Source organism: Egretta garzetta, unplaced genomic scaffold (genome assembly GCF_000687185.1).
Source record: "Egretta garzetta isolate BGI_Z169 unplaced genomic scaffold, ASM68718v1 scaffold35, whole genome shotgun sequence".
Classification (NCBI taxonomy): domain Eukaryota; kingdom Metazoa; phylum Chordata; class Aves; order Pelecaniformes; family Ardeidae; genus Egretta; species Egretta garzetta.
The window spans coordinates 2,406,012-2,428,351 of NW_009259730.1; the positions used below are offsets into that span (position 1 = coordinate 2,406,012).

Here is a 22,340-nt window from a genome sequence, read left to right on the forward strand (position 1 = left end):
GAGAGGATTCAGCTTTTATTCAAAAAATAAATGTTTAAAAGCCCTAGCACCCATTTTGCTTCTATCTCTACCATTAACAGAGCTGTACTAGTGGTAATTCTGGGCAAAGGACTGCCATAAAAGCTTAGCTAAAAAAAAAAAAAAAAAAAAAAAAAAGAAGTACCTTCCTGCCTGTAGGCTCAGTTGGCTTCCTTGCGTTTGGGGTTTTTTGGTTTCACAAATTATAGTAAAAAACTCTTTAAAACAACAGAGTGAATGGGATTCTATTAGACATTGAGGTAACGTACTGTGTGCATCTGTGTGCAGTCTATTCTGTAGGCAATCTAAAGGAGCATCTCGATGAGCAGAACCATTTCTGTGCAAGTCCTGTCAGTTTCAGTTTTATAACATTTTACTATTTGAAACTTAGCGTCTTGATTTCTAGATTTCTTTTCTTGCCTCTCATGTGGAAACAGCGTCAAGAAGCATTTCTCTCGACAGCACCAGCCCCTTACACTTTTGTAATGCATTAGCAGTAGAGCGTTTTCACCTACGTTATTCTTTTGTGGTTTGATGTGTGTTGTTTTTCTTCTTTCTTTCTCTGGCTTTGTTGTCTATAGTCCATGTTAGGACTGGGACTATTTATTTTTATTATACCTCACAGGTCTGTAACTGGCTAATTTGGAGCTAGCTACCTGCTAGAAGCTGCCTGAGATGATTAGACCAAACAGCAGGGCTTTGCTTACATGTCTTTGCCAGGCCAGTGTCAAAACACTGGTATCAGAAACTACACCAATTCTGTGGCAAAGGTTTCTGTTGGGGTTTTTTTGTTTGTTTTCTTTTCCCACCAAAGACTCTGAACATGATCTGCTAAGAGGCCATCGAGCTCTTGCCATGATCACTCATATTTTACCATAGAATAAATATCTACAACTTCTCTGTCAGTCACAAGGCACTTGAAAGGAGCTGCTGAAAGGTTCAGAGCAATGCCCTGGGTGCAGTGCCTTGGGTGAAATGAGCTTCCTTGTAGCGAGCTCTGTTTTAAAGAAGAGAGAATATAAAACCATAGAATCACAGAATGTTTTGGATTGGAAGGGACCCCTAGAGGTCATCTAGTCCAACCCCCCTGCAGTGAGCAGGGACACCGCTAACTAGGTCAGGTTGCTCAGAGCCCCGTCCAACCTGGCCTTGAATGTTTCCAGGGATGGGGCCTCCGCTACCTCTCTGGGCAACCCCTTCCAGTGTTTCACTACCCTCATTGTAAAGAATTTCTTCCTTATATCCAGTCTGAACCTACCCTGTTTCAGTTTAAAACCATTACCTCTTGTCCTGTCACAGCTGTCCCTACTAAAAAGATTTTCCCTGTCTTTGCTATAGGCTCCCTTTAAGTACTGAAAGGCCGCAATCAGGTCTCCCTGCAGCCTTCTCTTCTCCAGGCTGAACAAGCCCAACTCTCTCAGCCTGTCCTGTCCTGGAGAGGTGTTCCAGCCCTCGGATCATTTTTGTAGCCCTCCCCTGGACCCTGTCCAACACTTCCATGTCCTTCTTGTGCTGAGGGCTCCAGAGCTGGATGCAGTACTCCAGGTGAGGTCTCACCAGAGCAGAGTAGAGGGGCAGAATCACCTCCCTTGACCTGCTGGCCACGCTTCGCTTGATGCAGCCCAGGGTAGGGTTGGCCTTCTGGGCTGCCAGTGCACATTGCCGGCTCATGTCCAGCTTTTCAACCATCAGTGCCTCCAAGTCCCTCTGGGCAGGGCTGCTCTCGATCCTTTCTTCCCCCAGACTGTATTGATCCCAGGGATTACCCTGACCCAGGTGGAGGACCTTGCACTTGGCCTTGTTGAACCTCATGAGGTTCACACAGGCCCACCTCTCCAGCTTGCCCTTGCTGTAAGAAGACTGATATTAACTCTGGATAAATTGTGAATGACTCACGCTGACATGATATGAGGCAGAACAGTTTGAGAAAGGTATTTAGATTGCAGTTTTAGTGTTTGTACTACCTGATTTCTTTGACTTATGCTAGCTTGGGCTTGGGACCATTTGGCACTTCAGTTTTGACAGGAACTAGGTTACGTTAGGAGAACAACGATGGAAGCAGCTATCGCACGCACGGGCAGTTCCTGGCTGTCTTACCGCAACTGCAAAGGAACAAGTCACAATTAGCAAAAGCGTTGAAGAGCATGTTTCCTTTGGAAGTTGGCTTTTGAATGTATTCATTGGTGTGGGGGGGTTTAAGGAAGTAAGTATGAGGTAGAGTATGATGCGTTAGAAGTATTTCACTGGGAGCCAGGTGCTCTGACACCCGAGGCTGAGACCTGTGGTACATCCTTACCTCGCCTGTTCTGGCCTCCTCCGACTGTTCCTGCTTGTTCTGGCTCCTGCACTATGGCACAGCTTGCTTCTGCCAGCCTAACGGTGATGGGGCTCTGCCATGACCTGGATCTGACCAAGGGAACTGCTCCAATTAGAAGATTTTCTTTTTTTTTATTTTTTTCTTTCTTTTTTTGAAGGCAGGGGTTTTCATTTACTTTGTTTTTCACGTTGGATGAGTTCTTGATCTGGTTTGCAGCACAACCCACAGATATGTCAGCCTAAATGTGGGGTGAGGGAATCAGACCACAGGGTGAGGGCATTGTGAAGCCAGAACTGTAAGACACCCATTTATTAAAACTGTTGTGTGAGCTTTTTAATTTTTGTGCAATACCCTAAAATCTTCAAGGAAAAGATACTGTTAAAGAACTAGGTACTGGTTTCAGCTAGCTTACCACCTGCATCTTTACATCTTGATGCAGTAATAGTTTTCATTTTATAAAATGCCTTTTTCAGTAGAAGAGGCATCCTGTGCTCTTAGGCACAGAGTTGCTACCCATGCTGGGTTTCCAGTCGTTGTGCCAGTAGCTCGTTCTTGTTCTGAGGACTGAAACTACGTGCTTAGAAAAATGTTCAATTGGTTCAGCAAATCTGTCTGTTTAGCAGAGGTTCAGAGAAGTCACTGGTATTCTCCCTTCTATTCTGAATCTACACTAAGCATGATTGCCACCTTAAAATCTGCAGGACTAGCGTAAAACAACCTCTTGTTCCCTGATTTTCTGTGGCATATCGGCTACAGTGGAGCAATAACACTGGTGAGCAAAAAAAAATACTGTTTGTGTGAGATACAAGTTTTTGGAGTTAAATTGTCCATTATCTTCTTAAAACATCGTTGCAAAGTGAATGGCTGCAATACAAGATTATTGCACTTTGGAAATGCAATTTTCTAGCTGCACTGCAGCATTTCTTAGTAGAATGAGTTAAGTGAAAGCGTCGGAACTAATAAGTGTTTTCAGTCCTGAATGTGAAAGTCTTCATTTTAGTTTAGTTTTACCTCAATTTCCTTACGCACGCACTTTGTCTGCTAGAGGCCAGTACGCCCACATGCACCTACAATCAACAAAGCAATGAACCGATGGAGGCGTTTCTCTTGAAGACTGGGAAGGGAGGCATTGGTATGGCCAAGACCCACCGATACCAACGGGCTCATGGAGCCATCTAAATTGCAATTAGTGAAACGTGAAACTTTATGCTTAACATTTGGCAACTAGCATCTCTCGTGTGCATTTCAGGAGACTTTTCTTGAAAATAGGCGTTTTAGATTTGTGTGGTTGGTTTCAATGGGGAGGAAAGAGTTGGCAGTGTCCAGGCGATTAAGAACTCTTGCTGTGTGAGTAATACCTAGCGGAGGTAATAGTTTGATAAAGGTCGAGTTAAAATTCTTCTTGAGCTGTATACTGGGCCCTTAAATGCTACAATATGACTTAACGTTGTGCTCACGGTAACTTTCCCTTTGATGTATCTGGCTGAAGACTTAGACTTAATCCCATCTTTGGGACTTACCTCTGCTAAGTTGAGTGGGCTCAAGAGCAAACACTGCTGAGAGCACAGGCAGGCCATGGGAAAAGCACTGTGTTTTGGTTTGGACCTGCATATCTTTCTCAACATTTATTTCTGTGAAAGCTGCAATTTCCAAAATAAGATTGTCTGAACAAATACTGCCAATTGCTTTTCTTCTTTGTTGTGGTCTAATGGCATGAACCTAAATAATTCCCCCTCGGTTCAAGAATCAGCCACCCTTGTGTTGAGAAGTCAGTGAGAATCGGAGGCAACCCCTCGGTGAAACAGGCACCTGTTATTTTCTTCGTGACTTTAAGTTTCATCCATACAAATATAATAGGATCCAAAATGAAGAGAAATTGCAGAAACAGTCATAATGCAAATCCTGAACTTCTGATTTCTGTCAGATGAAAAGTAAAGAAATCAATAGTTCATGGTATTCAATAGCATTCCCAAAAGCAAAGACCCTATTCTAGGTAACTAAATGAGGGCAAAAATGTAATAAACCAAGCATTCTTCTCTTTTCCATCAGCCGGCAAGGGGCTTATCTGTGTTAAAAATTTGTGTTTCTTTTTTGCATTGGAGCAGCTAATCTGATGCAGCCTCTCTGTTTGACTTCCCATGGTTGTAAAAAAGGCAACGCAGTGGTGGAACCCAGGGCTGAATTAAGGCAAAGTACCCTTACCTGTATTGTGTATAGCCGTACTAGTATAAAAATCCCTAGGGATAGTCGTGCCTCTAAGACTTAGATTTTATTGCATTATATTCATTTTGTTCCATAAAGTAGTAATTTTGTGGCTGATTTACATTTTGTTCATAAAGTAAAAATAAATTATTTTAATTTTGTTTCTTAGGCACCAAATAACTCAAACCTAAATCTTGCCAGCATAACTGATTAACCTTGTAATAGCGTCTTCGAGATATTAATGTACGCAGTACATTATCTTGTGCTTTATCTGGCCTTTATCTGTTGATTTTAATAACCTTTGTGGTTGCTAGTGACGTGTTTTTGTTGTAGACAGTGAAGGATTTTGGCTCCTGTTTATTTCTCTGGTTTATCCCCATTCACTCTGTTCTGTCCTCTCAAAGAAATAACTGCATTAAGCAGAAAAAAACAGGATGATAAACCGTAGCCCAGAAGCATGGTAGAGGCTGTGTCTGCTTGAAGTGTTCAGAAGGCATGCGAGCTGCACGTAGAGCTACAACTCTGACGTGGATTGACAGTGGAAAATGCTGACAAATTAATTGCTCATCCTGAACAAATGCAGAAGAATCTTTTTTAGCCCTTTCCAGCAAAATTTACATCTCTCTGACTTATATAAAGTATTGATACAAGGTAAAGTTCATTCATGGCAGATGCTTGCAGCATCGCATCCTCTTGCAAGGCTTGTGATTCATATCACTAAACCAGTAGAAAACTAAAAAAAAAAAGATGGGGAGGGGGGCAGAGTATGAGTTTTTCTCACTCTACTGTATTAAATTAGCTCAGCAGGATCAAGCAAAGAGAGGCAAAAGGCAGAAAGGAAGCGAGGCGACTGGTTTCAGCTGCAGCGAGCCTGCCCGTGGCGTGGATCGTCACTCGCCGCTGCCTGCTCTGCGGGTGGCAGATGCCTGCTCACGCCTGCTGTCTTGCTGGAGACCATTGCCCTGTGCCAGCAGATAGTGGAGGTGAATGTCTGAAACTCCTTCGTGCACTGTAGTGTGAAATCTGAGAGGCGAGTGGAAACTGATGATTTAAAGCAGTTTGTGCTAACCTGGCTGGCTTCGCACTGAAAGGATCAGAGCTCTGCGATAGGGGTGGTAAAGTCCTGGCGGTACCCGGTGCTGAACAGCTGGGAGGGGTAGGTGTCCTGTTCAGCCACGCAGATGGGTCTAGAAGAGGATGAACTGGTCACAGCACACCGTATGCTCGTGGATGGGTTACAGTTCTTAGCCGTACGTCCACGACTATAACCTCGCTGTATCTGCTGTGCTGTTCACTTCTTCAGTCACTTGTGCTTTTTCTGCATGGGGCTGTGCTGAGCACCAGCATTATTCCCATTTCTGCAACCATTCGTCAGTTTAGCTCCCACAGTTTGGAGTTAAGTAGGAGAATGTGGAGTTTAATTCTTCTGCGTGAAACCATGCTAGTTTCTCAGGGGGTGTTTTCCTTGATGCGTGATACCTGATACAGCTTTCAGGGATGTGAAAAACCCTGTGTGGTTTCTCTGTGAGTGATCTAGTTCAGTTTTCATGCAGTTCTAATGCAATGTTCTCATGGTTGAAAAGTAAAAGAAAGCAGAAATATGAATGGAGATCTCTTCTCTTAGCTGTATCTCTATCCACAAAAGTAGGTGGATGAGAAGACCTCCCTCTTCCTAGCATCAAGGAGACAGAGATGCGGGAAGATGTCCCTCTTGGGCAAGAGGTACATTTCATTACAGGAGGCAGGGAGCAGTTTGTAGTAAGGTTTCATTATGACGTTTCCCAGCCCAGTGAAGCCTCCCATGATGTGATGACGGAGCTTGCGATGCTGAGAGCGGCTGACCTCTGCAGAACTCACCTCTGCAGAACTCCTCTCTCCTCCTTCGGCAAGGGGATTGCCGGGTTGCGGGCTGCCTCTGCGCTCTGCTGGCCCTGCCGGAGCAGCGTGGCAGGCAGCAAGCAACTCAAGGCACCCGTGGTATGGCTGTAGGAGTAGGGGGCCCTAATCCTTCTGTAGGAAACAGGGAGAAGGAAATGGACATTTTTGGAGTGTATCTCCTCTCCTCTTAAGGACATCAAATGAACCTCATTCTGAAGTTGTTCATTTCTGCTCATCAACTATAAAGAGAGTCTAGGGGATTGGTTGATAAAGTTAGCTAGATAAATCCCAATCTTAACTGTCTGATAAATATTTTAGGCTTGGAACGTCTCCAGCTATTTTCTGATATCTTAGTGTCTAGTGTAATACTTTGCATTTCCCTGCAGACTGTGCTGCTCTACCCATCCACATGACATAGTATATTTTAAACGTTTGATTTTATGAGTATACTGTAGCTGAAGTGAGCAGCATTCTTACCATGTACCTAGTACATGTGCTATATTTCATTTTAGACACACAAATAAATTACTACTTTTATAAGCAACCATTTGCTTTCTTGGCTCAAATTACTTGGGTGAGCAAGGCTTCTAAGATTGCATTTGGAAAGACTGCTGCTTTGTTTATATTACCTCCTTCTGTTTACAGATATGCCCAGATTTAAGGTACTATAGCTATAAAGAAAGAAAGGGCTAATTGTAATCCAAAAAACCTGGTAGGACAACTGTCATCTTGTACTGCTGACATGTAGTAGATGTGCTGCAGATGACTTTATCATGTGAATGTGAGGTTAACAAGTTCTCCTTAGCACCCAGCCTGAAGAGTTGGCAAACTATAGAATAAACTTATTAACGTAAGCATTTTTTGTTTGGATGCAATGGTTATAATTTGTTCTCTTGAAGAATTACATTCATGTTACATCCTGCTCTTAGCAGAGCTCATGGCAGTTGCAATTTGTCAAAATTTGCCTTCTTTATGAACTTTGGTTTTGCTGACAAATTAAATTCAGAATTAAAACAAGAAATTGAGTTTACACTCTTTTGCTGCCAGGATCCTTCCCCAAAGATGGTTAGCCTAAGCGCACAGTTCTCAGGAGAGACTTATATCCTCTTCTTTTATAGGAGGTGTTTTAATGAGTCACCTGAAGGCAGAGAGTAAGCAAAATTACTTCCTTTTTTTCCATCAGGATTATCACTTAGGGCAAGTGTTTTCAAACAAATATTAGACGTCTTTTGCTATGTTTACAGTTTGGGAGGAGGGCATCTGCAGGTACTGTTTTTTCCATGTGTAACTGTAACATCCAGTTTCTGTGAAAAGCATAGAGATATTTCTGTGGCATAAAACAAACACATACATATGTGCCAGTAGATAGAATTGCTTTTATCAAATAATGTGTGCCCTGTAGCAACCTTAATCTGGCAGCAAGCAGCGCTGAAAGTAAAACTAACCAAATTGATTTTCAAGGTAAATGGGTGAGGTTAAGGGACATAGCAAGGGGATTATTTATTTAATTTATTTGCTTTACTTATTGTGAATTATACTGATCTAAATGGTAAAAACTATTTGAAGAATGTGCCAGCCTCTGGAATATTTTCTGTATTGAGCATGAGATACCGTGGCTACACGTACCTGTGGTCCTTGTCGTGTCGGTGTCCGTCTGACCTGCATTTCCCATGCACAGGTTCCCTGTGCGTGTACCGGGACAGAGCTGAATTACGTCCTTTGACTAGGCAACCAGGCAGTGCTCATAGGTCTCGATGTCGAAACCCCGTTTGTCATCCAAGAGTGACTCTGTGTTCTGTTCTTTCTGGAAGTGCCATCCCTTTCCCTGGCTCAGAGGGGCAGAGTGTGAAGATTTCAGCGCTCAGGAGGGATGCTGAGTGAGACCGTGAGCTCTCAGCCGCAGAGTCTGGTTTTGTGGCTGTCCCCGTTCAGCTGGCACTTAATCATAACACTGTTAATCATGACTCTGCCTTTGAGATCCGGCACCACGGGGTGATGTTCGCTCGTTGTTGGAATACTGAGAGACAGCAAAACAGCTGGCAAGAATCTTTCTGGGAAGAAAGAAAACATGCAAGAACAAATCAAAAAAAGAAGGCAGCGTTCAGTACTGAGTCTGTGTTTAGATGGATTTATTTTTTTTTTAATTTTCTCACCTGCAGTGTTCTCTGTATGTCTGAGTCTGTTATGATAGTGAAAAGATATGATAACCATTAAAGAAAGTGCAGCATGCTCGATGCAGTCCAAGCCTAGGTGCGATGGAATCATGGTAAAGGCTCAGCCTCAGCAATGATACAAGTGAGTGCAGAGGCAAAGTGTTTGCTTAAAATTATAACAGCCATTTATTCTGCTCTATTAATTACTGATTTTCAATATTTTTTGCTATGTTTTCTGGTCTAGCACAGCCTTTTTTCCTGTCTATGCCTACTCAAAAAGTTGCAACTATTTTTGCCTTTCATGTGGACCTCGCTACCATTACAACGTCATTAAAATGCAACAGTGATCTCTGTGTGGCTGTATTATCTAAATAGAAGTAAGCCAACCTTGCACATAAGCACATATTTTATAATGGGCATGTAATTTTATCACATTTTAAAAGTTGTTTGATGGCTGTTAGGCCTGGTTTTTGGTGATTTAAAACCTGAAAAATGTTTAGTGTGTTTAGCGTGGAAGAGAAACTCCCTGGATGACTTCAAGAGGCTTTCTAAATGAATGTGTGCTCTCCTGATCAGACATAGCCCAGCCATTCAGGGCACCCTGTAAAGGCCACCTGCCTTCTGAAGTGAAAGGGGGAGGGTTTGAATTTTTTCAAAACTTTTTTTTTTTTTAACCATTACAGAGTAGACGTAAGTAAAAATGGCAGTCCCACAACAAGTTTAGAATAAAATAAGGTGAAATCTGCTTCCACCTCAAGCCTTTCACACATTCTGTGACGAGTTTATAAAATTAGGCATTTGTATACTCATATACGTAGCCATGCAAACATACGTTTACTACTGTCATCATACGATCGGTTGTGGTCATGGTCTGTGGCAGCAGAAGGTATTATACTGAACACTGTCATGACAGGATGAGCCTGAGAGATACTAAAAATGCACATAACGCTTAACTGCTTTTCGCGATCTGCTCTTCTGCTAGGCTATGCCTTTATTGGCATGGAGGCGAAGTGCGGTGGGTGTGATGAACAGACCAGCCCTATCAGACGAGATAGTCTTTCTGCCTGTCTGGGTGCCCTATCTCCCAGGAGTGCGTGTTGGTGGGAGAATGGAAGGGCTGGGCAAACACAGATGGATTCTTTCCTGGATTAACCTGCCAGCCTTCAGCAAACTTCAGTTCAAGGACTTCCAAGGGCAGAGGTTGCGTTTCTGCACTTGGCAACATGTCTTTTAAAATGCATTCAGGCAAGTTTTTATGGGAAGGACAGTAAGTTAGAGCCACTTTAAAATGAGTGCTCCTGTAGTTGAAACAGGCTTTGAAATGAGATCCTCTAATGCTGCTTGGTTCTGTAGAGCTGCTTGCCCAAACAATATCTGAACGATGAAGCTGTGTTTAAATAAGATTAATTGTAAGATTTTGAGCCCACATGTACATGTAACCACAATGTAGAAAACAGATACGAATGTTTTGGCAGATACTTAAAGAGGGTGGTGGTGTAGAAATTTGGAGGACAGCAATGATAAAGAGGAAATGAAGAGACAAGTGATCTGGGGGTAAGGCTTTCTAAAGGAAAAAGTAAAATTCTCTCCCCAAATTTAGGACACCGGCATTTTTGCTGTGTAGGTCGGTATCACGGGTGTAAGGCTGAGGAAGGCAGGTCTCCCATGCCCGCTGTTCGCCTTCTCAGCAGTTACCCGGGGGGACTGCTAACAGCGTTAGCCGAAGGCCCAGGGATCTGACCCTCTCCTCTGAGACGGCAGCGCTGTTCTCTGGCGGGCGTCCCAGGGGCGCTGGAAAGCAACGCGGTCTGCACAATCTCTCTGCCTCTTGACCAGAGACAGTCAGGGTCATAGACGTGAATATTATCTTTGTGACGCTTCAAGCAAGCAAACAGATAATATTTTTTTTGAAAGGAATGTTGCATGCAGTCAGTTGAATGTAAAAACGCCGTATCAGATCTTTCAAGAGCTGTTCCCTTGAGGGGGTGTTGCGCCAGCTCACCCGCTCCGCCGGGGCAGGGGCAAGGCAGGGAAGGGAGCGCACACGCGTGTGCGTGCACTTTTGTCTATAGGTGCATACTAGAGTCACAGAATGGCCTCTTTTCCCTTGATGAGGCCCTTGTGTCTTCCCCCTGATGTTAACTAAGCCAGGGAACTCCTCTTTTTTTTCCTGTATTGTAGTCCGGGAATCGTGCCCTGGACATTTTTTCAGTGGAGCACATTTACACACAGGAAATCAGCCCAAAGACTCCTCTTCGAACAGTATTTGTACTAGGCAGTTTTGCACTGCTTTCAGGTATGCTGCTTTTTTTTTTTTTTTTTTTTTTTTTTTGTTAAGCAACTGATAAAGAGGAAAATACAGAACACAAGTGACTTTGCTTTAAAAACAGCTGTATAAATACGCGTTAAAATGCAATACCCTGAACATACTTACTTGCACAACTTAAGAATGCACTAGTATTATTGCATTTATATATGCTTTTTCCACATCCTGTTTACTGATGTAGTTGAGTAAGAATAATTTTTATTTAGGTCCATCTCAAACTGCACACGGGTATGAGTGAGAAGCTCCCTCCTCCCTTTCAGAGCGCCAGCACCAGGAGCAGTGGCTGCAGACCAGGGTGCGCTCCCTGGGAGGTGTAAGAGAAGCCGGCCCACGGCCTGGCTGAACGAGAAGTGAACACTCTTTTAAATAAAAATAAAATAAATAAATAAGCAAGCAGGGAGGGTCTTGCTACCGGAGTGGGAAAAAATTAAGAATTTCAGCTTACACAGGGACTTACCTAGTTAGCGGTGTCCCTGCTCACTGTGGGGGTGTTGGACTAGATGACCTCTAGGGGTCCCTTCCAACCCAAAACATTCTATGATTCTATGAGTATCAGCTGGCAAAACGTATTTCTGCTGGAGTTAGAAGATGGTTTCTTACCCATAGTACTTCAGTTGTAGTGGGAGTAGTCAAGAGGAAAGGCAGGTAGTTTTGCTGGAGCCTGATCGTTTTGTCAAAGATTCTTTTCTCCTGGTTTCGCCTGTGATAGCCCATGATTCGACTCAGAAACAGGGGCGGGTTTGACCCTGTGTACGTGGTATAAAGCCTGGCATATTGTACAGCGATACTGTATTTGCTGTTATTTTAGTGAAGGTACGTATAGAGTGAAAAGTACAGAAAAGAAAAACAAAATGCATGACGGCTCCTTTGTAAGTCAGTCAGCAGTCCTTCTTTCGGTTCATATCTCTCAGGTTTTCAAATCTGGCTGCAACATCCCTGCTTCTGAAACTTGGTAGGCAGCTTCCAGGCCTGAGCAGAGGGATGCCATCCTTTGTCAACCAATGCGGGATATATTTAAGCCGCCGATTAGTGTACATTTGTTTGCTTGGGAAATGTGTGTGTAGGGGAGTTGTTTCACCCTTCATTGTACAAACATTTCCCTGTCCTGGCTAATTTCGCTATTGTTCTCGGAATGTCATTCTCACTTAAACTTCAGGGTTTTTTGCTTTGCCAGCGCCAAGATTTCCATGATGGCACGCCCTCTCCCTTCTGTCTCTCTCACCGGTTTTCTCCCAAATCTGTATGTTTTCACAGGTGTTTTCCCACAACTTCAAAGGCTTTGTTTCTGCTCTTTTCAGCAGGGGAGGGCTGGGTGCACTAGTGAGAGGTACCCATTCTCCGAAATGCTCCTTTCCCTTGGAAGTGTGTTGCTTCTGCAGAGCTCTTTAGCTGGAGTGGGTTGTCCAAGAACCAGCCCTTCATGCGTGACCGTACGTCACAACCTCGTTGCTGGCCTGGACTCCTCCCAGTTTTTAAAGGTTATTGATGGCTCCCTGTTTTGGTGGCTGTGTTTGTGTCAGGCTTGTAGGAGTTTTACTCTGTTTATGGTAGTGCTTCAAGCAATTAATCAGGTCGCAATTCTGTTTTCTTAGGTCCTCTAGGAAAATATAGGTCTCATTCTGAAAAAGTTGTTCTTAGGTTTTATTTCTGTAATCATTTGTCTGGTATTTTCCCCCTTCTTTCAACTTGGCTTATAATTAGTTTCAAGGAGCTGTATTCATATGACTGTGCAACACACAGAATTGTGGTAGGTAAACTTGGCTTATTCTTTGAAACAGAAAAGTAAACCCAGAACATGCTGAAGCTGTGTAGCTACTGAAGGCTAATGGGATCACAAAAAAAAGCAACAAGGGGTTCATCCATCTCACTGCATTATTGGGTCTGCTCTGCTGAGTCACCAGCCCTCTTACATGAATCTAAAAGAGAAATTCTAGCAGGCAGGAAGAGTGTGATCCAGTACAAAAACTCTCCCAGACATGATCTGGTGGCTAATTGTCATTGCAAATGTTCAGTGAAATAAAACAAACCAAAAGTTAAGCAATGACCTGGAGACCCCAAGTATAAGATTTCAATATTAGAATTAGAAGGTTTTGCTTGTTCTGTACAATTATGTCTTTAAAGTAATGCAGGAATATTGAGATTGCTCTTGATTCAAAAAGAAAAAAAGAACAACGTTAAGCAGAATGTTGAATTTAAATGTTATTTCTCAGAGGTTTTTTCCTTGTTTCAACTCTGAGAGGGCAATGCCATAGAATCCATCTACTGCAATTTAATGGAGAGGATATGTACTATTACATAGCAGCAAAATGAAGCTCTGAAAGTAATTCTCGTGAGTAGTAACTTTAAAGTACATACACTGTTGAGGGCTGTTTTCCACCCTGAAAAGAAGAAAGGTTATTTTGTTGATTGCAGAAGAGCAGTGTTGCTGTGGCAGGCTGAAAGTTTCACTCAGGCCATGTCTACACTGGGATGTTTCAGTAAGAAAGTTCCCACTCTGGCTGCTAACATTGCTGTTTTTTCACTGATGACTGTGGTGGGTGGGTTGCTGTAGGCAGGACTTTGCCTAAACCAGATTTCTGTGGCACGTGGCTTATCCACACCACCTCTACCTTTGTTACACATTTATCAATGGTAGCAGCAAAAATTGATTTTTCTCAGCTCAGTAAAGCTGAAATGGACCCCAGTGCAGGTAGCCTTGGTCTAGAACCTGCCTAAGGACCTCTGGAGCTCTGTATGACAGCTCTCTGTGCCAGGTGTCCAGCCACTTGCCTTTGCCTGGTGCTGTTCACTGAGACCTCCAGGCTGCTGCCCGCCTTCATGCCGAAGCAGAGTTTGAGCAGCTCAGAGGGAGTCTTCTGCGGTGCTCTTGCACTCTGTCACACTGAGCAAGCTCTCGCTACCCTTCTGTGATCCCTTTCGTGGTACCAGAGACCCCAGAGCTACTGCTACTTTCAGCTCCTCTCCCTGTACTAATGTGCTGATAGCGCTGGGTTTGCCTGTATAAGAAGTGACCTCACCAGGCAAGAACAGAATTTGGTCTTGCTCCATGTCCTGGCCAAGAAACAGTAGGAAATGCCCAGAGATGAGTACCAGAATAAGGAGAGGAGAACAAGTCCAATGAGAGTTTTTTGGTTGTTTTGTAATTGTGTTGTTGGGTTTTTTTAATATTAGGTTTAATAATCAGATACTTAAATTAAATCAAGCAGATGCATACATTGAACTGTCTTTCTGAATACCAGAGTTTGCTCAGGGATAGGTATTTGTTCTTGCTACTGTGCATGTGAAGACACTTGTGAGCATGTATGCGAGCATGGACTTGTAAAGAGTCCTTGCCAATAGCAAATGCCAAACCTCTATGGGAGAAAAGGCTGGTGTTCTTAATAATATCTAGAAAACATTGAACAATGTGTTTCAAAATAGAATTTTTTTTAAAAAAATTTATTTTATTTATTTATTTTTTTTTAGCAAAAGTTTCTCTGATAATCCTCCAAACTTGCACCAGCCAAGCAAGTACCCTGACTCTCCATGCCTTGGTCAGAAATTCTGAGCTCAGGTTCTTCACTCTAACACGTGGCCCTCAGCTGCTTGGGCGGATATCGCAGAGCCCTTCTGGCCTGAGAAGCAGCTTCTCCTGATACCTCAGGAGCGGTGATGCTGTGGCCACAATCCTTACCTTTCCACCACAGGCAGAGGAGTAGTTGGTGTAATCTGTTGCCTGAAATCTCTGTTGTGTCATGGTGTCTAGGAAGGAAATGAAGAATTGGACATCTTCTGTCCAACAGAATACTATGCAGGTTTCCTTCCTCTTCAAAAGCAAATTGTGGTCCTCATAATCCTGTGGACAGGGAAACATGTTCATCCTCCTATAGAGTGCTCTAGAACTGGGGCTGGAGGAAGGATTTCATGTCTCTTACTAGGACATTGTAGGTAAATGCAAAGTGCACATATAAAATTATGGACTCTGGATTGTTACTATCCAGGAATGTGGATTTAGTGTCCTGATAGCTTCATTAATATGTCAGCTTAGTTTTCATCTAATGCTCAGAAAAACATATAGAATGGTAAGACTTACTAGAAATGGAGTCGGAAGCATCATGATGTCACCGTAGAAATTCATGGTGCATTTTTAGGTTGGAATTTCAGTCCCCCAAATCAAAAATAGGTAGCAGAAGTGGAAAAATATCAGAGAAGAGTGACAAGGAGAGGTATGGAGCAGCTTCCCTATAAGAAATGTCTAAGATGACTGGGGGTCTTCACCTTGAAAAATCAGTGGCTGGGAGAGGATGTGATAAAGGTCTGTATTTGGACGTGTATCAAGAAGGATGATTGTTCACTGCCTCTTAAAAGCAAGAAGTGGGGGGCAGCAATGTAACCACTAGGTGACAGATCAAAAAAAATAAAAGGAAGTGGTTTCTCACATGCGTATAATTAGTCTGTAGAGCACGGTGGATGCTGCAGGATGTTGTGGATGCTGTAAATGTACAAATGGTCAAAAAGCAGGCACGTAAGTTCCTGGAAGAAAAGTCTACCAAGGACTGTTAATTACGAAGACACTACTTCTGCCTTAGGAAGTCCCTAAGTTGAAAGTTTTTAGAAGTTACTAGAGGAGCGTGTTCTGGAGAACTTTCACTAGATGCTTGTGGGTTTTTTCATAGTCTTCTTCAAACATCTGTTGTTTGCTGTTGCAGGCTAGAGTGTGGGGTAGGTGGGCCTCTGACCTCACACCAGTACAGCCATTTGTGTTCTCTCTAACCTTCACCGTGAGTTTTAATATGATGTCACTTTGCAGTTTGCTTGCTTCCCTTTTTTCACCTTTCAGAATCCCTCTGATACATCCCTAGACTTTCTGGTGGCTCCAGCTGTCCTCCCTCAGCCACCTCAAACTCTACGTGCAGTTTAGCACTGGGAGCAGAGAGAAGAAGTCGTCTGAGTAATGAGCTCGTGCCTAGTCAGACACAAGTTGATATATGGGGTAAACACACAGATTGGAATTCTTTCATAACATCTTGATTATGAAAAGATAACCACAATATTTATATCTCCCCAGTTACTTGTAACACCCTCATATGGGGGGGTGTGGGGGGAGGAGTGTTTTTGTTTTGTTATTAAAGCAATTTTCTTGTTGAATGCTTTAATGTGTGCAGGTTTTTTACCAATAGGACTTTAAATCTTTAAAAAATTGCTTTGTGCCTGACTTACATGCTAGGCAGTAGAAAAGTCCCAGCATCACAGTTGGAGCAGATTTTTAGTAAATTCTCTCAAAAGTATTCGCCCAATGAGCTCAAGAGATTGTTTTCATGCCACTTTGCGCATAAGTGCAGCTTGTGAGTGGAATTTTGTGTTTGGTGGTGCTAAAGATTAAGCTTTGTCGTGATAAATTGTGGTCCAGAATGCTAGAAATGTCAGGTGCTTTCTTCCTTGCTGAAGCAAGTGGCTGGAGGGCTTTGAGAAACTTCCCTCCTTTCCAGTCTTGGTAAAGCCTGGTATTACAGTAATTTCCTGGAGGTGGATGAGATTTGCTTTGATACCCATCTGTGCTTTCCTACATCAGAAGACCTGTACATCCTCTTCAGTTAGCACGCAGCGCACCTCCCCGCAGAGGTGAGCGCTCTGGGCGTGTGATATAATAGTGCATAAAGTTAACCACAAGCTTTTTATAGCAGAGCTCTTCTTCAATGTGAAAATTTCCATATGACTTTTTTTCATGCTACGGGGTGTCACATTTCAAAAGGCAGTGCTATGGCAAGCCAGTGCTTAGTTTATATGATTACTTTGAAATTAGTAAAAAGATATAGCGATAAAAATGTTGGCTTTGTGTGCAGTAACTTCTTGCTGGAGTGATTTCTTAGGTTTACAAGTAATTTTGTTGAAAAATACAATGTTATTTTGCAGAAAGAGCTTATGCTACAATATAGAGGATTTTTTTTTCTCATTACTGGTGTTGCTTTTCTAATTTCTTTAGAGTTTGCTTTTCACTTAAGGTTGAGTGACAAATGGTAACAGATTGGGTTATAACAATATATCCATTTAATGACTCGGTATTCTTTTCTCTGTGTGTTGTATTCAAGGAATGAGTCCTCAAACAAAATTTATAGCTGTACCTTCTGCAGAGCTGCTATTCTCAGGTGCTGAAGCAGGAAACCTGACATAGCTGAGAATTGTATATTTGACATGTATGACTCTGGACATTGGTCTAGATGGTTAATACTGTTTTTCATGGAGAAAAGAGTACTATCAGCCTTGAGAACTTGTCCTACAGGAGTCTGTTGCTTTGAATAAGATAATTTCAAAGCAAGAGATACCATCTGATTTTTGTTTTCTGTCTTTGAGATTGGGGCAGGGGAAGAAATTTTGTGTTATGAAAGTGTAAGCTCGCAGGCACGGTATTCATGCGGATCATTCAAGCGATGGTAAATGACGCTGATGGAGGCTCACGTGTGAGTGGTGAGATTACTCACTCGTGGATGAAAATTCTGTGTTTGGGCAATCTCTAGGCATGGCAGAAGGTAGATCTGTTCCAAATGGCCTTTCGATTTGGGAGACATATCAGGAAGATGGTTATTGTCCTTGGGTGGTACATGGGCAAAGATCTGCTGGTGCTTGGGAAATTAGGTTGGTTTTGGTTTTGGCTTTTTTTAATTATTATCATTATTGTGGTGTTCAGGCATTTCTTGGACACATTAACAACTGTTCACAGGTAAAACACTGCAAATGGCACTCAACCCCAAGCGAGAGGCAGCATGAGCGACTCGCTCCATATTGAACAAAATAAGCAATTCCGAGGAAGTTAGGGATGGGTCCTGTATGGTGTTCCTATGGGGGATGACTCCTCGTGCTTCTGGGTGACAGCATAAGGCTCTGGCATGCTCTTACCCTGCATGTTCTACTGCTGTTCCACTTGGTGGGTGTTAAATCTTCTTTACGCAGAAATCATTGTTCTGAGACTTGAAATTAGCCTGTTTCATAATTACCATGCATGTTGTAGGTCATTGAAATGTTAAGAGTGTTCTGTTAATGCAATGTACTCTTCAAAAAATGCTCTAGGCATTTTACACTTTGTAAAAGAAAAGAGAAAAAAGCCCAATAAAATACCCAGGGAGAGCAAGCAAAAAAGTATGTTCTCTAATTTAAAGCCATCCAGAGTCATCTTGAGTTCATGAACCAGCACCGCCGTTTGATGTCAGCAGAACTGAGCGGAAGCATGTGGTTTGCGAGCTAGCTGCTGCCATGGAGTCACAACTTCTCGCTGGCTGAGCCCGTGGATGGGCTGCGCGGGGCAGACCGCAGTGCAAACCTGCCAGCTATTCAGCAGCAGGATTAAGACCCTGCCTCAAGTTGAAACTTTCAGCTACTTTATACCATGCCATGCTGTAAGTTTCTGCAGTGTTTTGTATCTCGAATGGTGATAGACCCCAATTAACAGAGAAGTAGGCAAGGACATCTCCTGCTTCTATTCTGCCAGATAGCCATTTCATCACAGGAGGGAGGAAGAGAAAAAGCAAGCTATGTCCTTGGAGAGAGAAGCAAGCTGCTGCTGGAAAAGAAAAAAAAAATAACATTATTGCCTCATCTTCCTTTAGCATGTGACCAGTTACGGCAATTGCTGATTGTCTACATACCAGGAAAAAAAATGCCCTGTAGTATAAAAAGTTCACAGTCTCTACTTCAGGTCATTACAAATGATCTTTCCTCTAAAGGCAGTTAGTAGGGAAGTCAACTACTAATCCAACATTTAAATATACTTTGCTGAGCGAGAAGAAATCAGAGAGTACAAGAGAGGGTGGTTGGTTTTTTTTACGTCTACAGTGAACTTTATTTTCTTTCCATTGTCTCTGTGTGATTTGCTGAATGAGATGATGTCTCTCATTCTTTGAAAACAAGCTTTTAAATATAATGTAGCAGATAGAAAAAAAATTTAAGAGAGGTCACAGAAGACTTGAAATGCCCATGTAACACTTCATCTGTTAAGAAGATGCTGCAGAGTGTACTCTCTATCCTACAGAGTAGGATTGCTTCTGGCTGTGAAGAATCTGCAGCTGGAACAGGTACAGAAGGCTGAGATTGCTTGGGGAAATGATTTTTTTTTCCCCCCAACTGTTCCAGCTTGGTAGACTTTCTTTGCCCTAATCTGTATCTTTCAAGCAGACAAAAAGAATTAAGGCACATGCGTGTTTCTAACGTGGTTGCCTTTGCTGCAGAGAGAACAGTATGAGCAATATGCAATGGCAATGCAGTTTTCTGCCATGATGATGATCAAAACTCCCATCCTGCAGAGCTTGTCTGAGCTGAGCATACTAGGAAGAATTTCTGGAAAAGGACAGAATTTTCATTCAATTAATTAATATTATATTAATAATTCCATTCTTCATATTGAAGAATATGTATATAAAAAGACTGGGCATAACATATATTTATTATATAGAGAAAATATACATTATTTTATATATTATATATTCATATTATATAAAAACATAAAATATTTCCATTTAGCCATCCACCTGTACACAAAATAGTGAGCTTATTACGAACTTTTTTCTTATTTCTTTCATTTCAGTTGGTTATTATTTCTATGGTCCTTTTTATTCCTATTGGGAGGAATCCATCCATTGAGAAATAGGGAAGATTCAAGTAGGCTGCTGTGATTATTCCTCTGACCTAGCTGAGGAGTTACTGCTAAGTCTGTGGACACCTATGCAGGTCTCAGATAAATGATTCGTTAAGGAAAGTGGTTTTAGTGAACTAATTGGAGGTAAGAAATGAGGGGGCTTCTCCTGAAAGTGTACGCCTGTCCCTTTTTTGCTTTGTGGAAATGCCAAGTAGCCATTCATTTCCGCACTACCCATGTAAAGGTATGGTGAAAACTGAGCCAAGAAAGCTCTTGGTGGTTAAAAAAGTACTCAAGGCATGGAATGCATACACAGGCATAGCAAAACCATGGTACACGTAATTTGGGTATCAGTAAAAGCTACCTGCCTTAAAAAAAAAAAAACCAAAAAACAAACTGATCACATATCTGCACAGGAAAATAAAAATAAAACCATAAACCTCAGAGTTCCTGCGAATGATTTGCTACTAACGTCAGTATTTTTTTAGAGAATGAGATTATTTAGATCAAGCAAACATTCTTCTGACATTAGTGACGTAACAGTCTCGTGTTCAGAGAGATTTCCTGTTTACTTTGGGTCTGAACACAGACGTCTCAAGAAAGTAGGTGCTAAAATTTTCATTCCACATCTGCATATAAAAACAGCCCAAACTGCTCTGAGATCTGTAGCAAACTTTATATACATTTTTGTTCTTCGGAAAAAAGGGGGTAGAGGCAGTTTAAAAATCCTATGAAATCAGAGATGTCTTGGTCTGCCGACCCAGCTAACTCCTCAGTTTTAATCCTGTAATGCAGAAGATGATCAGGCAACGTCTGTTTGGCAGCCTTGTGAGCTACTGTCATGCTCTTCTTAACTGGGACCCTTGTGAGCAAATTCACCTGGAGTCGAGGGACCGAGTGTCCCTCGGGGGTGACCTGCTGCTCGCTTAGAGTTGAAGAGTTTACAGATGGCAGTAAGGCGTCGGGGTGAAGTTCAGTACTTGGTTTTCTGCTGTAACGTTTCACGAATTTTCCATTCCAAATCATAACTTCCGTGAGTGTTCACAGATAGAAGCAATACGTCTTTTTTATAATTTGTGTGTACGATTCAGAGTTTTAAGTTGCAGGCTTAGTTTTAAATGTGTGCTTTTGTCTAAAAGGCAGAGATCATCTCCCTGTTGCATTATTTTCCTAGTTATAAAAAACCTTGGGATTATATTTAATAACTTGCTGCAACTCTTCCTATTCTTTTGAAAATACACATGCATTCATCTCCATTTAGCTATCCACTGTGTAGAGAATGAAGGAATCTGTTATAAAACAGACCATAGTGAAGATCTTGTATGGACCGAGATCAGAAATAAGTATTATGAACTGAGATCAGAAATAAGCATTTTTAGAGTGGGGTTTGTTTCAATTTGGTTCATTTTTTTAACTCTGTATGGTTGCATTTTGAGAAATAACGCCGTAGCTGTGAAAACTTGCTTCATCTCCATAATGTGACTGTTGAGCAGTCTGGAAACTGAGGTCCTGAAGTTCCTTCTGAACTCAGGGCAGCTCAGCTTTGCTGCCAGGGCAGGAGGCTTTGTTTTCTCCCAAGCGATACAAATCTAATAGTAGAAAAAACACAGCCTGCAATAAAGTCACTAAGTGAATTTTGTTTCTGTTTTGATGGGTGTCTAGAAAATGAGATTCCTGATGGGTTTTGTTAGCTGCCTTCATTAGATTTGTATCCTGTGAGTATAAAAAGCATGTTTCTGAATGTATGACTGTGATACTAGTGTATGAAAAAGTCCCAACACTGAGACATGCTTTGGCATTAAATGATTGTGTGTTTAGAGATTCTGCAACCATTACCTTAATCTGCTAGGGTAGAAATTGCTGCATGGGAAGCTGTTTGGGCATTTACATTGTCACTAGAAACCAAAACTGGGTCTTGGAGAGCACGTTTATGACAGCAGCAAACACACAGGCAAAATAATGTGCGGCATATCATAGGAAAAGCGTAAGATACTGCTTTTAGAGAAAGAGAGGCGAAAGAGTGGAAGGAACAGCTTGCTGCTGGCTACAGTGAGAATGAATTTGGGTCGGTGGGAAGCACTCACCAGAGAGGGATGTCCTGGTCTGCAGGGGCCAGGCTGGGTCCATCACACAGAGCAGGATTAATAATCTTTTGTTCATGGCTTTTATCTCAGCACGTGTGTGCAGGGCTTCCAGGTGCTCCTGGTGCTGCGCTGACAACACAGAGGCACCAAGTAGCATTTGTGTGAAGCCCAAAGGGGTTCATGGGGCTTGTCAGCTCAGCCGGCTTCCAGGTGTAAGTTGTCCCCTGGATACAGTGGAGCTCCACTCGCCCAGGGCTATGCCTGAGCTAATAGGGCTGTTCCAAGCTGAAGGTATCGATGGGGTGGTTTATTTGCAATTTGGGTAACACACCTTTGAGTGTTTCAGTGGTAACTATAGAAAAAAGGGGAGAGAAATACAATACAACACATGTTTTAAAATAGTGCTTATTGGTAGTTTAACTTGTAATGGATTTGATGCCACTTAAATTATTTTTTTTCTAGGCAAAAACTGCTTCTCAAAAATGCAGATGTTCCTGTTATCATGAATACACATTTTAGTCAGAAGGTGCTACTTGGTGAACATTCAGAAACAAGAGAGAAGACATACGGTCTTACGAAGATGCTTATTAGGAAAAATATTATATCTTTGGCACAGACATTCAGACTAGATGACCTCGATGATGAGTTACACCAGGAACCTTCAGATAATCAGGTAAGTTCCGTTTGGTTTAGCACTTGGTAACAAGTTGGTGAGCAGATGTTTGGAAATCATAACAAAAACAAAAATTCTAAATTA

At 42.2% G+C, this 22,340-nt stretch overlaps 1 protein-coding gene across 2 annotated transcripts in view; it reads left to right on the forward strand.

The window, feature by feature from the left end:
• SPIDR (scaffold protein involved in DNA repair) overlaps nucleotides 1-22,340 on the forward strand; it is a 172,606-nt gene that overhangs the window by 78,916 nt on the left and 71,350 nt on the right. For both annotated transcript variants that reach the window (XM_035894945.1, XM_035894946.1), the window contains exon 5: nucleotides 22,046-22,256. In XM_035894945.1, coding sequence (XP_035750838.1) covers nucleotides 22,046-22,256 — 211 coding nt within the window. The remainder of the gene's footprint in view (nucleotides 1-22,045; nucleotides 22,257-22,340) is intronic.